This window comes from Girardinichthys multiradiatus, chromosome 20 (assembly GCF_021462225.1).
Source record: "Girardinichthys multiradiatus isolate DD_20200921_A chromosome 20, DD_fGirMul_XY1, whole genome shotgun sequence".
Classification (NCBI taxonomy): domain Eukaryota; kingdom Metazoa; phylum Chordata; class Actinopteri; order Cyprinodontiformes; family Goodeidae; genus Girardinichthys; species Girardinichthys multiradiatus.
Genome location: NC_061812.1, coordinates 18,223,117 through 18,240,234, shown reverse-complemented (window position 1 = coordinate 18,240,234; position 17,118 = coordinate 18,223,117). Strand labels below are relative to the sequence as shown.

Genomic DNA, 17,118 nt, shown 5'->3' with positions numbered 1-17,118 from the left:
GTCTTGCAAAATACTTTTAATTGGATTTGAGTCTGTTAACTAGGCCATTATAACACATGAATACACTTTGATCTAAACCCTTTCACTGTAGCTCTGGCTATATGATAAGGATCATTGTCCTGCTAGAAGAAGAACCTCCATCGTAGTGTTATGTTTTTCGCAGCTTCTAAAAGACTTTGTTCCAGAATTTTCCTGTATTTAGGTCCATTCATTTTCCTAATAAACCTGGCCACCTTTCCTGTCCCTGCTGTAGAAAGGCATCACCACTGCGTGCGGTAATGACAAACATGTTATACTGTGGGGATGGTGTTTGTGTTCTTAGGGGATGTTTAATGTGAGTTTTCCACCAAGCACAGGGTGTAGCTTGTAGGCCAAACAGTTTAATTGAGGTGTCATCTGACCAGACCACCTTCTTCTACATGTTTGCTGTGTCCCTTATATGGCTTGTGGAAAACTTTGAACATGAAATGTAATGGCTCTCTTCTTACCGCTCTTCCATAAAGGCCAAATTTGCGGAGTGCCACTGGTCTCCCTGTCAACAGATACTGTAATCTGAGGTGTGAATCTCTGCAGCTCCTCCAGAGTTATGATGAATGCTCTATTTGCCAAGACAGTCTAAGTGCACGGTCATGTCTTGGCAGGTTGCAGTTGTGCCATACTCTTTTTCATTTGTGCAAAATGGATTCAACTAAGCTGTGTGATATTTTCAATGTTTGAAACATTGTTTTTTTAACCTAATCCCGCTTTAAATTTCTCAACTTTAAGGCTGACTTACCTGCTGTGTTCCTTGGTCTTCATTATGATGTTTGTTCACTTGTGTTCTCTAACGGACCTTTGAGGCCGTGACAGATCAGCTGTATTTCTGTTAATATTGCATTACACATATGGACTGAAGGACTTACTTATCATATGAGTCCTGAAGGCAATTTGTTTCACAGATGTAACCAACACTTTTTATTGTTGAAAGCCATACAATCTTTTTCTTTCTCCATGTGCTACTTGGTGTTGGTCTATCTCATAAAATACAGATATAATACTTTGAGGTTTGTGGTTGTAACATGACAAAATGTGAAAAGTTCAAGGGGTGTGAATTCTTTTCCAAGGCACTAGGTGTGCTGGGTCAAAATGTGTTTTTTATGAGGTGATTGTGTGTCTGTTGATAGGTTTTCTCACATCTCCTGGAGCAACAACATCATTGCAGAAGTAGCAGCCCAACTTGTGCCCTGGGATGTTGGAGAACAGAGAGGATCCTGGGACACCGGTGGCAGATTCGGCTGGAGTGGAGGATGACGAGGAAGCAGAGGAACCGGAAGCTGAGGAGTCTGTTCCCGTGGAAACACTCTGACTGACGGGAGGCTTTTTTAGGCCATGTCGCATCACAACGAACGTGTCGAAGCCCAAAGCAGCATTAACAACGAGCTGATGAGAGGAAGATGATAAAGTACTTACTAAAAAGTCTTTCATTTAAAATGTTTTTTATCATTTAACACAAACAGAACATTTTACAAAGATACTATATATTAGAATTTGCAAAAATAGTATAAAACATTTGTGTCTCATAGAAATAGGTGGCAGTGAATTTAACCTCTTTAATACTGAAAAACTTAAAATCTTATGTTAACATTTGAAAAAAACGATAATTCACTCAACTGAGCTCCCTTCAATCTAGAAGGACTGACGTAAAACAAGCCCCAAATAATAAGAGAGAAACAAAGTTATGTTTTCTATACAGCTATACAGTTTCAGAGGTTATAATGTTTAATTTGTCCAATTTTTAGCCATTGTGCTTGTGTGAGAATTCAGTGGATCGGATAGATGGATGGATGGATGGCACAGCCAGTTTGTAGCTGGGCAGTAGTTTTATTAGGGCTTTGTGGTGAAAACAGCTGTTTCCTGTGACAACCGAGGTGGAAGATAGCTGCCCATTGAACATAAAACACGCACCAATGAGTTCAAAAAGTGGCTAAAAAGCATCACAAACCATTATGCTAATTTTATCATTGTGCTCTCCTACAGGTGTCCACTGTGATGTTGCATGTCAATACATCAGTCATTGTTCGTATGTAAAATATCAGAACTGGAACTTAATTGCTCCTGAACTTTAATCTGAAGCCGCTGGTGTGTGTTCATTTTACATGCTGTACTTTTCATTTCTTACCCTTCTCTTACTGGCAGCTATCACAGTGGGCAGCCAGCGGCTCTCCCTAGTGTCCATGAGTAAAAACACCACATCATGTTCTGAAATAAGCTTCTCCAACTGCTCCACATCTTTCTGGGCCTGGGAAAGAGTAGTCTGAGAGAAATTCACTGGGTGACCGGGCATTGGGATGCTCATATTGTAACCCTCGGCATTCTGTAAAAGGAAATGAAAGCAGAGAAAATCTTATTAAGCCTGGGATGAAATGACTTTGTGTACAAACAGAAGTACATGATAGCCAACATTAGAGAGTGAGACGTGTGTGGAAATGCACAGTGAAGTAACCCCTCCTTGAACCGCCACCTTGACATGGTGGAGGGGTTTGAGTGCTCAAATGATCCTAGTGGCTATGTTGTCTGGGGCCTAAATGCCCCTGGTAGGGTCTCCCATGGCAAACAGGCTCTAGGTGATGGGTCAGACAAAGAGTGGTTCAAGAATCCCTCATGAAGAACAAAATATCGAGGCACGTGACGTCGCCCGGTACGGTGGAGCCGGGGTCCCACCCTGGAGCCAGGCCTGGGGTTGGGACTCGTCGGAGAGCGCCTGGTGGCCGGGTTGCTCCTCGCAGGACCCGGCCGGGCCAAGCCCGAACGAGAGACACAAGGCCATCCCCCAGTGGGCCCACCACCTGCAGGGGGAACCGTGAGGGACCGGTGCAAAGAGGATTGGGTGGCGGACGAAGGTGGAGACCTCAGCGGCCCGATCCCGGGATGCTTAGGCTGGCTCTAGGGACGTAGAATGTCACCTCGCTGGGGGGGAAGGAGCCTGAGCTTGTGCGGGAGGTCGAGAGATATTGACTAGAAATAGTTGGGCTCGCCTCCACGCACAGCGTGGGCTCTGGAACCCATCTCCTTGAGAGGGGTTGGACTCTCTTCTGCTCTGGAGTGGCCCACGGGGAGAGGCGGCGGGCTGGTGTGGGTTTGCTTGTTGCCCCCCAGCTCAGCCATCTCGTGTTGGGGTTTACCCCATTGGATGAGAGGGTCGTACCCTGCGTCTTCGGGTTGGGGATAGGTCTCTGACTATTATTTCAGCTCTCAATTTACTGGTCGGTCTACGTTCCTACCCTCACCTATGGCCATGAACCTTGGGTCATGACCGAAAGAACGAGATCCCGGATACAAGCAGCTGAAATGAGCTTCCTCCGTAGGGTGGCCGGGCACTCCCTTAGAGATAGGGTGAGGAGCTCGGCCATCCAGGAGGGGCTCGGAGTAGAGCCGCTGCTCCTCCACATCAAGAGGAGCCAGTTGAGGTGGCTCGGGCATCTATACCGGATGCCTCCTGGACGCCTTCCTCGGGAGGTGTTCCAGACACGTCCCACCGGGAGGAGGCCCAGGGGACGGCCCAGGACACGCTGGAGGGACTATGTCTCTCGGCTGGCCTGGGAACGCCTTGGGCTCCCCCTGGAGGAACTGGAGGAGGTGTCTGGAGAGGGGGACTTCTGGGCGTCTCTGCTGAGTTTGCTGCCCCCGCGACCCAGTCCCAGATAAGCGGAAGACGACGAGTACGAGTAACGGCTCCGTACAGCATCTCTGGATGTAAATTTAATAGTCTTCTCTTGAAGATGTAACATTCGTTTGTCATACCAAAATACTGATCAATGCGTAATATCACATCTGTAATGGACCATGTGTGTACTATAATCTTTATGTACAGCTTATGTCAGTAGTTCCTGTAGACTCCTCATGACCATGAAGTGTAATAATGTTTAAAACAATAATATTCGGATCCACAATTTCGAATTTCTGGTGGATGTTCTTTAAATTATAAATATAGGGTGATCATCACTGACTGCTGCTGGTTATTGTTATTTGTCTGAAGAAAAATTATTTGTTTGACAGCACTCATTAGATTGAGCAATACTTAAATGGAACAGGAATGTCCGAGGAACTAAGTGAAGATCTAAGAAGGAAAAATGTAGTGTTTCACATATTGGAAAAATCTTTCCGAGTGAATTTTAAGTAGCTGCAGATTCTAAGATCATCAGTTCAACAACAGTTCAAGGACCCAACCTTTATTCAGCAGATTAATGGAAACTGGTTAAAAGGTTAAGGAAAAACCCAGAGACCACCAAGGCTCAGGTTTGTCATGAACTGGAAGTTACATGAACACCAGTGTCACTACCCAACAAGAAGGGGGCAACAAAGACAAATGACTCTGGTCCAAATCTGACACCTTCAAGCTTGCTGGTGACTACATAAAGTGTTTGATTAAGGTACAACTTACTAAAAGACAATTGACATTAGCAGGGGTGTGTGCATATATATGAGTCTGCATGTTTTATGACCACATGTAGATAAGACAAAATCCACAATACATTCAAATTAGTTTTAATCGTCATGTTTAATTGTCAAGTTGTATGTTGTTTAATCATTCCACCCTGGAAAAAAACACCTTTAAAAAATTACTAGAAGCCCAAAATTAATTTACCATCGATGCCCAGAATGAGTGTACGTAAACATCTGACTGCAACTGTACATAATAGCAAGAACTGCAATAATAATAGACAATAATAATTGAGGGCAAAAGTTCTTCACTCAACAGTAGCCTTTTACAGTTAAGTTTTTCATGTGGAAAAATCAGTCTAAGTGGTTTGGCAAATTAGAGCAATCCATAAAGCTTCAATGGTACCACCTGCAGCTGTACTTACAGCTCTCACTGAACCCTTTTATTGCAATTCTGCCTGAGTTTGATTTTCATCAGTCTTGTGAAGGTTTTGCTTTTTTATACTTTGATCGAAACAAAGGCATAAGAAGTTTGTTGCAAAGGTCAAACAAAGTTAGGAAATTGTCTCTGCTTATTTTTTATGATTGCTGAAGTTTTTTTTTTTTTCCCCAATACAAAAGGCTTAATGTCATTTGATTTGTTTCCACACCTCCTACCAGACAGTAACTACATGGTTTATAAAACAAATTGTACAACTTTTTAAATCTTGCAAACTGATTTTAAGGAAATACCGAGTTTTTTTTATTTGACAGAGAGTTTAATATCAACACTTAATCTAGAAATGTTAAAAATTGTAACAAAAAGATTAAATCAAACAAAATTATTCATAACAACACACACTGTCCTTTAATCACATCGTATTTCACTTATCCAGATAAGTGCCTCTTTGTGATGCTGCAGCAGTAGCAACGTACGCAATTGGTTTAACTTTCTTATTAGCCTGAATCATGCGAACAAAACAACCACACTGCAAAACCTCAAGTGGAATAGAAATTAGAAAAAAACTAAAACAATTTTTTTTAAAGTGCCCCTTGATACTTATGATTTATTGAAATAAGCACCTAAAAACATTTTGACATTGATGTAACCTCAAGACAATACGACGTACTTCGTCTGGAGCATCAAAATTAGAAAACAAAAGATTTGAGCATTATTTTGAGTAGTCACTACTAATTTAATTTAATTTAAATTAATTAAAATTGCAAGCAATATTTAAAAATTTCTTTTCCAACATCAAACGGCTAGGCATTTACCTTCACAAATATTCAGACATTCTTTATGGGGGTACATGCTAAACCAAAAAAATATTTTGAACTGGAAATAACCTCCACAGAGTAGAAATGCTAATGATTTTTCCAGAAAATGTATTTATTTTTTGCTTGCCCCTGACTGATTTATCCACAAACATTGGGAAGAAAATCCAGATAATTCAGTGTTAGGCCCTCTTGTACAAGTCAACAGTAATCCCAGAGAGAAAAGCAAAGCCACTGCTTGTCCACTCCAAACCTTGGATTTTAGTCTGGATATTCAACAGTGAAAGAGTTGAAAATCTCAAGAGTAAATTCAAATTAAAAACTGAAAAGGGCAAATATGAAGCGAGAGATTTTAACAAGAAGAGCCACTTTTACTGAATCAGTAGATTTTCCAGCCTTCTCTTAACATACTTCAAGAGTGGGAGCTGCTAACAAAGTCTTACATTTACGTTTAACTTTGACGTAAGTGTTGCTAAGCAGTCAGGTGGTGAGTTCACACTGTAGAGCTAGTAACCACATTCCAATCACCACAATGAATATCAGCAGGCTGCAGCCAGGAAAGAAAAAAATAATCTGCGTGTGGAAAACACTTATAGAAAACATTGTACGATGAGTCAACATTACAACAGTTTTTGCTATCAACCAAACCACAATGTTTATAAATCATTGGTGAAAACTCCAGCAGCTACTCTGAAAATGTCAGGTGATGTTATTTGTCCACAGCCAAAATATGAAATCTGCTGCCCTTTTTGACACTGAGACCTTTCTGATCCAGATTTTTTCACTTCAATTACTGGAGTTTTGTGCTTTCAGCACCTGATGCTCCTGTATTTGAAGAAAAACAACCAGATGAAAAAAGAAGAGAAAAGCAGAGAGCCTTAATATAAAAAGGGATGTATGGATTCAGCTGGGGTGTCTGCAAAGGGGCATCAGGGCATTGAGCTTCCTATTTTCTTTTCAGAAGAAGCTCAGAAATAAACACGATGAGGCGACACCTGCTTGTGTGTGCATTTTACAGAGCACATCATAGGTGACGTAATTATCCCAGACCACTGTATCTCATTACCGGCAAAAACAATTGCAGAGTCGTGACTGCATTACAAACGAGATGCAGGGCAGAATTCAGTGCAACTTCCGACAATTTGTGGGTGGATGATGAGACAGTCGGATTTAGGGAGATGAAAATTCAAAGATGCTTTTCATTAGAAAATTAGGTCTGAATTCAGAAAATCAAAAGGATGTCAATTTTTTATCAGAACAGACTGTACCTTGCTTCCATAATACAAAACTCCAGATATGCCTGAAAAAGCATTTAATATCTAAAAAACAAAATTAATACTGTTTAAGGTAATTTATCAACATATGGTGCTTATGGCTTGCATACATTAAATTATTGCAGCCAATGTCTGTAAGGTTCATCAAAAGAATACGGAGGAAAATATTTTGTAGTCAGAGAAGAGAGACTACATGAAAACTGACAATGGGGCATTACCTGTCTCATTGGGAACACAGTTTACTATCACCGACTCCTACAGAATGCACACAGGTGTACACAGATAATTAAAAATGATTAATATGCATACGGTCCTCACAATTCCAAGAGGCTTCATAATGAGTGAACTCTATCGCACCAAATCTGAGCCCTGCTTTGAGTGATTGGCTGCTTTTTCAGTTGCTAATCCAACGAAAATATCTCTCCACGGACCAAGTCATTCATTAGTAAAGTAATGAAACTGGTTCCATTAATATGCAGATAAAACGGCTTCTCATTTTCTCCTCTTTTTGGCCATTTTAGATATGACCATTCAGTGAGGGGAAAGTTTGAATTACTCCAGTATCCAATAATTTCCTCTATGCATCAAAGTTCTTTTAGAAAGAGGCTTAAATAAGAACCAAATTATTACTAAAATTATGGGGTGAGAAATATTTCCTTCTGTTTTAAGATTTTACAAAGGCTGACCTTCTACGGTAGGTTATAACTCAGAAACAAATCATTACTGTTTAACTCACCACACCCGGAAAAATTTTGGTAAGACGGTCAACGGCTGCCATAGCTTTGGACTTCCCTCCTCCGAGGCAGTCGTCAAACTCATAAAGTGGCTGTCGAACCGGATTGGAGTATGAAATCTTTGCGTTGTCAACAAACGTGATGCGTCTCACTCCCCAGCCCTGGAGAACAACAGAGGATACAGGTTTTTTTCATATGAAAACAGACCTTAGCAGGACTTTCTGTCAGGCTTCAGTAAACCTTAGAGACATTTGTAGTACATTTCCAAATAAAAATTAGATGGGCCTCCTTTCGCATGAGTTACTGCATCAGTGCAGCATGGCATGGAGGCGATCAACATGAGGTATAATGGAAGACCAGGTTGCTTTGAAAGCAGCCTTCAGGTCATCTGCATTGTTGGTCTAGTTTGTGTCTGATCTTCTTCTTGACAATACTGCATAGATTCTCTAAGGGATTCGGGTCAGGCCAGTTTGCTGACCAATCAAGCACAGTAAAATCATGGTCACTGTACCAGCCTTTGGTACCTCTGGCAGCGTGTGCCGGAGCCAAGTCCTGCTGCAAAATAAAATCAGCATCTATATAAAACTTGAACTGCTCTAAAATTACCTGGTAGATGCTGAGTTGACTGTGGACTACAGAAAACACAGTGGACCAGCACCAGCATGTGACATGGCAGTCATCACTGACTGTGGAAATTTCACACTGGACCTCAAGCAACGTGGATTCTGTTCCTCTCCACTCTTCCTCTAGAATCTGGGACCTTGATTTCCAAATAAAACTCTAACTTTACTTCCATCTGAAAAGAGCGCTCTGGACCAATGAGCAAAAGTCCAGTTTTTAAGTCTCCTTGGACCAGGTAAGATGCTTGTAGCCCATGTGTTTGATTTATCTGTGCGTAGTGGCTCTTGATGCAGAGACTACATCCTCAGTCCACTCCTTGTAAGTCTCCTCCAAAGTGTTGAATGGATTTTGATTGACAATCCTGTCAAATCTGCGATTATCCCTGTGGCTAAAGCACCTTTTTTTCTGCCACATTTTCCTAAACCCCTTCCACTCAGCATTTCTACAGATATGTTGGATACAGCACTCAACCAGGTACTTTAGCAATGACTTTTTGTGGCTTCTCATCGTTGTGGAGGGTGTCAACGACTGACTTCTCAACATCTGTCAAGTCTGCAGTCCTCCCCATCATTGTCTAGCCCGCTGACCCAGACTGATAGACCATTTAAAAGCTGCAGGTGTCTTGAGTTAATTAGGTTATTAGAGTGTGACACCATGAGTTTCTAATATTTAACTTTTTCCCAATATTCTAATTTCCTGAGATTCAGAATTTTAGGTTTCCATCATCTATAAACCATAATCATTAAAATTACAAGAAATAAACGCTTGAAATATTGACTCTAAGTGTAATATATATATATATATATATATATATATATATATATATATGAGTTTCACTTTCTGAAATGAGTAACAAATCCTATTAAAATTTTGATATTCTAATTTTTTTAGATGTACCCTTATAAGGAAGACAAGGAGTGTAAGGATAAGCACATGTTTATCTTTGGGTCACAGTAAGTAGAGCGTGCACTTTATGTTCATTTGGATTGTTTTGTTTTTTTGCCAAGTACCAAATCAAACTCCAGTCAACTTTCATCCATCAGTCAGGCCTTACCATGAGAGTCCTGGCCACATTGCAGCCCAGTGTCCCAGCACCAAGAAGAAGACACTTTGTGTTGACGACTTTGTCCAAGTCCAAAGAAGGAACCAGCCTCCATCTCATTAGCTTAAGATTCAGGTCCACTGATGACTCTGCAAGTCTGCAGGAAGCAGTATGAGAAAACCAAATACCTACAGTTTACAGTTGCAACCTAAAATTATTCAACCTCCAACCTTTCATTATTTACAAAATAAAACATTGTTCAGGTGTTTGCAGTTAACAAATTAGAGAGGAAAAATTTAATAGTTAAATAAAACTAATATTACAAGGATTTTATCCAAATTCAACACTAAATCCTTACTTATATCACAAATACAGTCAAGTTATTCAACCCCATGGAAAGAATTGGCCATAGATGAAACACCTCTAACGGCTGGACTGTTAAAGGTAACATTTCACTGTATGTTACAAATATGGCCACGTCAGGAGAAATGTCCAAAAAGTTTAAAGAACACAATATTACCTTAAATAAACTAGGAGAAGGATACAAAAAGGTAGCATAGGCCCTTAATGTTCCTAGAGATACAGCTGGGAACATTTTGCAGGTTTTAAATAAAAAAATAAACAGTGACTTCACCACCTGGAAGCGGAAGAAAGGAAAAGCTATCAATGTCACTACCCGATTTCTGAGGAGGCAGATTATCAACAACCTTCAACTGACTGCAAAAGACCTACAGCCACTGAGTTTTCAGTTTCCACAGTAGGGCACATATTGAATGCTGCAGGGCTCCATGTCTGTACTCTAGGAGGTATACCACTGCTGACCCAAAAGCAAAAATAAACCCAAAAAAAGTCAGATTCAAAGTTCTACTTACAATATAAATAAGCAAAAAGGGTGTCGTGGGATTCTGTTATGTGAAGTCATGAAACAAAACTAGAACTTTCCAGGCCAATGGGTCAAAGATATGTCTGGATGAGGAAGAATAAAGCATACGCTGCCTGCCGTGAAGCCAGGTCATACATCAGGAATGCTCTGGTGCTCCTTTTTTCTGTGAATGGAAACCAGCAGCATATGGAGGGCAAGATGGAGCCCATCAGGTATCAGGAAATGTGGAGAAAATGACAGGCCCTCTGTAAGGAAACTGAAGCTAGGGCATCATCGCACCTTCAAACAGGACAATGATCCTAAACACATCTTAAAGTCCACCAGAGCGTGGTTTCAGAAGAAGTGGTGAAAGATACTAGAGTGCCTGTCATGGTCAACTGACTTTAACCACATTGGATTTTTTTTCTGTTTACCAAACCCAAGGATATTAATGAACTGTAGGCCTTTGCCAAAGAGTAGTGGGCTAAGATTTCTCAAGAATGCTACAAGAAGCTGGTGACTGAAAATGAATCATATTTGCATCAGGTAACAATAACAGTACTAAAAAAGCTTGTCATGAAGAAGTTAATGATTTTGAAACTGCAGCAGTAAATAAAAGAGATATTTTGTGTTTAATTCAAATAAATCACCTGTTATATTATTTGTGTTCAGCTATTTAAACTGTGTGTTTGATTTATTTAGAATAGAATAGAATCGAATAATCCTTTATTGTTGCTGAGTGGGGAAATTCAGGTGTATCAACCGCAAAGTGACAGGCAAATAGGAGCACGCGGATACACATAAGGATATGTTTATTCTAAACAGCTGGTAGTTTGTCCATTCTGCCAATAAACCTAATTTCCAGAGGGGGTTGCACCTAATTTCAGGTGCAACTGTAAACATCTGTAGCAACAGATAGTAAAAGTTATATGACAAAGATGTGAATTTCAGATGTTTTACCTTTTAGGGTCCATGCATTCACTCAGGTTGACCATTCGTGGTCCCAATGCCCCCTTTGGGTTCTTCTCCCATCCAACACTTTTAGGACACACTAAAATAATATTAAGCACAAACTTTTAGACACACAAATTTTGATAATACATTACAACAATGACAATAAAATCGTGTCTCTGCAGAAAGCATAAACATCTAATTGAATTTATTTATAAAAGTCAATAGATTAAACATTAATCAAACATGTTCAAATAGAGACACGATATCTCTAATATTTTGGGTGTGTGTGTAAAAATAAGCAATTTCTGCTTAAAAATCTAAGAAAACGATACATTTAAATACTTTTTTGTAGTTTGAAGTTAAACATTTATTTATTCTATTATAACCTCAATTCCACTGAAGTTGGGATGATGTGTAAAATGTTAATAAAATAATAAAAATATTTGCAAATCCTTTTTAACTCATATGCAACTAAATACACTACAAAGACAAGATATTTAATGTTCAAACTGATAAACTTTATCGTGTTTAGCAAATATTCACTAATTTTGAATCTGATGCCTTCAACATGTTCCAAAACAGCTGGAACAGCTGGGAAAGCTGAGGAATGCTCCTGTTTGGATAATTCCACAGGTAAACATGTTAATTAGAAACAGGTTAATGTCAGTCATGTTTGGGTATAAAAAGGAGTATTCCTGAAAGGGTCAGTCATTCACAAGATAGGATCGTGTGAGGTTCACCACTTTGTAAAGACTGCATGAGCAAATAGTTGCACCTGATGCTCCTGAGAAACAGTTGAAGAACGTTTCTCAACATACAATTGCAGGGAATTTTAGGGATTTCATAATCTTTAGGCCATAATATCATCAAAAGATTCAGAGAATCTGGAGAAAAATCTGCATGTAAACAGCAAGGCTGAAAACCAACATTGAATGCCCGTGACCTTCGATCCCTCAGGGGGGCACTGCATTAAAAACCAACATCATTCAACCCTGGTTAGTTAACACAGTTTGTTGCTACATCTACAAGAGCAAGTTAAAACTCTACCAGGCAAAGCGAAAGCCATATGCCAACAACACCTAGAATCGCCGCTGACTTCTCTGGGCCCAAGCTCATCTGAGATGAACTGACGCAAAGTGGAAAAGTGTACTGTGGTCTGACAAGTCCACATTTCAATTTGTTTCTGGAAATCATGGAAGTCGTATCCTCCTGGCCAAAGAGGAATAGGACTATCTGGATTGTTATCGGAGCAAAGTTCAAAAGCCAGCATCTGTGATGGTATGGGGGGCGTTAGTGCCCATGGCATAGGTAACTTTGATACCCATGTGTCAAAATAAGGTGAGATCTTTCCATGTAATCCATGCAACATTTATTAACTGCTCGCAGGTAACCATAAAAATTTCAATAAATATCCTTTTGTGTAATCCATGCAATAATTATCAAAATACACAGTTGAAGCAGTAGAGAGTGAAAACAAGCATCTTCTCATATTCTGGGACTGAGAGACTGGAGGGGCCTGTGTGGAGCCACATATTATCTGTCTTATCTTTTGGGGCTCGTGCCGAGCCACAAAAATTAACCTAGCCCATATACCAAGAGCCAGTTGTAATATTAGAGAATGAGCAGCAGTGAACAAAAGTGACTGTCGAAGTGTGAATGACTGCTGTGGGCTACTCAGTCGTCCAGACCTCCAGTTGAAGAAGGGCGAGAGTTAGTTAGACCTTTCAGGTTTAGGGAAGATCAGACCCGTTGGATGGAGAGCTGGATTGAGCAATCCCCTTACACATAGGAAAGTAGGAGGGAGGGGTTAGCTCATCGGACAACGAAACATGCCATGGGCACTAACACACTAACTTTTTCAGGGACGTCCCTGCTTATTAATGCAAGACAATTCCAAGCTACATTCCGCACGTGTTACAACAGCGCAGATTCGTAGTGAAAGAGTACGAGTACTAGACTGGCCTGCCTGCCGTCCAGGCCTTGAAAATGTGTGGCGCATTATAAAGCACAAAATATGACAACAGAGACCCCAGACTGTTGAGCAACTGAAGTTGCACCTCTTACAGCACCCTTACGCCACTTAGTGCACTGATGCATTACTCCTTGTTTACTGCATGGTTGTTAAATACACACATGATGCTGTGTGCTGTAGTGTAAAATAAACAAACAGACAAATTGGAATGGGAAGTAGTGGTATTATCTAATTGTTATTTACAAAAATCTTTTTTGATAAGTGCAATGGGCCTTTTTTATTTCTTATTTCATGATTTATATGGCAGCAATGCTTATCCTCATGTATATGGAAAAAAACAGAACAATGTGAATTGCTTTATCCCTTTAAAACGGCACCAAATATGCCGATTCACAGAACAGCTGAATTCATCTGTATTGCTTGAACACATTTACTCACGACTTAATTAAAAGCTGCGATTTGCTGACGGAGTAACAGAAACAATGCCTCGATGAAACTTAACAAAAACCTTTCCCAGATCAGAGAGCGAACCCCCCCCCCCCATGCTGCTATTACTATTTAAATTGTTTTCATTCCTAATTCGGCAGACAAAAGGATAACGGAGACGCTTTGTGAGATTAGATTGAAGCGAGTAGTCTCTCAGGGGAATGTGAACTAAAACTTGTCAGAATCAGCAGCAAACAAGCTTGGGTTGGACAGAGTTATAGGTAAAAAAAAAAAGGAGTCTTTGTGAAGATAAAAAGACATGCAAAGAGGAAAGAGCTGAAGCAGAGGAAAGCTGCAGGACCAGACGGTATCAATCCCTGGCTGCTGAAGACCTGTGCAGACCAACTCTGTGAGGTCCTCAGCCACATGTACAACATGAACCTCGGTCTGGAGAAGCTCCCTGTCCTGTGGAAGACCTCCTATGTGGTTCTGGTTCCTAAAACAACGCATGCCAAGGAATTGGCCCACTACAGAACAGTCGCCTTGACCTCCCACGTAATGAAGACCATCGAGAGGCTCATCCTCACCCACCTAAGCGGGCGCTCACCCATCCAGAGCGCTGTGAGAGTTATGTTCTTTGACTTCTCCTGGCTTTCAACACATCAGACGGGCGCTGCCGCGGGGAAGCTGGAGGATGCAGGAGTGGATGGACACCTTGCTGCCTGGACCATTGATTAACTCACTGACCGGTCCCAGTACGTGAGGCTGCGCAGCTGTGAGTCAGAGTTGGTAGTCTGCAGCACTGGGGGCCCGCAGGGTACTGTCCTGTCACCATTTCTTTACACCACGGACTTTACCTACAACAAGGACAGCTGTCATCTCCAGAAGTTCTCTGACGACTCAGCCATTGTGGGCTGTGTGTCTGAGGGGAGCCAGCTAGAGTACTGGTCAGTCATCATGGACTTTGTGGACAGTTTTAAGTACCTGGGTGTTCACCTAAACAATAAACTGGACTGGTCCCATAACACAAAAGAAGGACCAGAGTTGCCTCCACCTTCTGAGGAGACAATTTGCAACGTTCTTGTGTGTTACTAAGAGGTCCTCAAACAAGTTAACTGTGGTATCAGTGATAACTGAAGCCTAATAACTGTGGTAACTGTTAATCTGTGAGATCAATAAAGTCTATCTAATCTTATCTTATCTTATGTGAGCAGACAAATAGAGGTGGCCGAAGACATCATCACTACCTGAGTTGTTGGGAAGCTCGGGTAGTTTGACCTGGAAGACGACACTATGCTGGATGGAGCGGTTTCCTTGCAGAGTTCGGTCCCTGAAACACAGCACTTCCACCACGTCCACTTTGGAGGCCCTGACACACAAAAGGACAACATCAAGAGCCAAACAATGACAACACATCACACAAGTGACTATGTCATTTATTATAAAGTAAATAAAAGCCAACTCTTTTCCCTCTCACTTTTCATAAAAAAAAAAAAAAAAACAGCACAGATACCAGCATACTTTTATTGATATGGTCCAAATTGCCCTGGATTGCATAATAAAATCCCAACAGGCGAAAAGGCGAGACATCACAGCTACTCTCTAATCCCACATTTTATCATAGATAGTTTTTGTTTGACATAGAGAGAAAGTGTAGTCATGCACAAGACGGATGATGTTTGGATTAGATGATGACTAAAACTAAAATTCCCTAAAAAACGAAGCTGGATGATAAAAACAAATGTTGATGGTAAATCGCATCTCAGAGGAGTTTCCAGAGCATCTTCTCCCCCAAATCTAAGCAAAACTATAGCAGTGAACAAGCAGCAGTTTTGTTAAAGACATTCTCATGTGACAGTGCAGCATAGCTAAAAGCTCACTGATTTAATATTATTAAAATGGATAAGAATAGATTTATTGTTACTTGCGGATGATTTCATAAAAAATATGAACATAGTATCTATTTTAAGAAACAAATATATTTGTTTTCCATTTGGATTAACTCTTCTGACATGGATTTTATGTTGCTCTGATAAGCCCATCTATATTTATATTGAAGTAGCTACATATAGCCCATTAAATGCTTGGTTCATTTACTGTACTAATTATATTCTTTATATAATAATTCTTTTATTTTGCATTATTTTTGTATTTTTCCACCTATTTAGTATTTTTTTCTGAGTTTTCACAATATCTACAGTTTTAAACACTGACAGCATTTTAACTAGTTAAGAAATTTTATTTAGTTAGGTTCCTTCTTGACATCAAATCATTCTCTTGTTTTGTTTCCTTCTGAGCATCCTGAACAGTTCTTAATGGTTTCAGGACATCCACAGCTTATTAGATACGCTAACGGAAGTCAGAAATGTACCTCTACCTTTACCATTTACTCACCAAAACGATTTCCCAAAGTGACCTCTATTAGAGTACCCCTAGGAGGGCAATGTGGGGTTCAGGGTTTTGGGACATGTGACATTCATGTGAACCTGGAGCTGGGGATCAAGCCAACAACATTCTACTTGTTGATTTCCTGAGCTACATTTTACAAAACCAGCAGTTTTACTTGTTGACGTTTATGGAGTTTTATGCCATTACCAGTTTGTTGTAATTAGAGTTATTAAACTCTGTAGTTTCAAAATTTTCACAAATTGTAGTTTTGTTTTGTTTGCTTGTTTGTCTGAATTTGACTCTTGAATTTAAAAAATTCAACAAACATAAAAAAAGCAGAGTTTATACTGATTTGGTCAAACAGACTAAATGTCACTTTATCGTGTTTTGTTTCAATGCATTTTTTCATTTTAAGTTAAACACCGATCTCATCTTAAGTTTTGGTCCAGGTTTACAAAAAAAGAGCTCAAATCTGAATGTTTCTCATTTGTCTCTACAATGTCACAGATGAATGACAGAGGAGCCAAAAATATGAATCATCTTGAGCAGAAACATGAAGCATTCAGACATTATAACCTTTGTATGTCAGCCACCTGTGACTATTGATAATCTGGTTCAACTAATTCATCTCCGCCACTTGTGAAACAGATTTCAGCAGCCTCACAAACTGGTGCCAACACCTTCAGAAGGACATCTATGACCAGAGGAGGAGAACCTTTAAAATACCGCTTTTATTCTACCGAGGAGAGAACTCATGCTCAAAAATGCAACATTTTTCCAAATTGTTTTGCACATGCTGTTTGTTAATTCCTGCACTTGATTCAAAAAGCAGAGGAAGTATGCTATACAAGTCCAGCAGAGAGGGGAAATTTGCACAATTGTCTTGTATTGTGCAGCATTACTCCTCAACACTATAATAACATCAGACTGGATCTGAGAGGTATCTCAATTCTAAAATGATGGGCGATATTTTTTTCTAATCCACCACTGCTAACAGTAAACTATAAAAAGTAAAAGTGAAATGGTTCATCCATTTAAAAAAGAATCAGTGCAGCAGAATAAAAAATAAATAAATCAAACAAATATTACAGTTTAAAGTAAAAAAATTTAACAGATTGCAAATGACATGTAGTCTGTACAAACATGATCCAGAAATTATTTTATTTTAAACA

The 17,118-nt window shown here is 40.0% G+C and overlaps 1 protein-coding gene across 3 annotated transcripts in view; it reads right to left on the bottom strand.

The window, feature by feature from the left end:
• Positions 1-17,118, bottom strand: part of atg7 (ATG7 autophagy related 7 homolog (S. cerevisiae)) — a 104,726-nt gene that overhangs the window by 71,011 nt on the left and 16,597 nt on the right. For all 3 annotated transcript variants that reach the window (XM_047347015.1, XM_047347016.1, XM_047347017.1), the window contains exons 9-14: positions 14,806-14,927; positions 11,167-11,257; positions 9,357-9,501; positions 7,684-7,842; positions 2,159-2,353; positions 1,174-1,419 (exon numbers count right to left, since the gene is read on the bottom strand). In XM_047347015.1, coding sequence (XP_047202971.1) covers positions 1,174-1,419; positions 2,159-2,353; positions 7,684-7,842; positions 9,357-9,501; positions 11,167-11,257; positions 14,806-14,927 — 958 coding nt within the window. The remainder of the gene's footprint in view (positions 1-1,173; positions 1,420-2,158; positions 2,354-7,683; positions 7,843-9,356; positions 9,502-11,166; positions 11,258-14,805; positions 14,928-17,118) is intronic.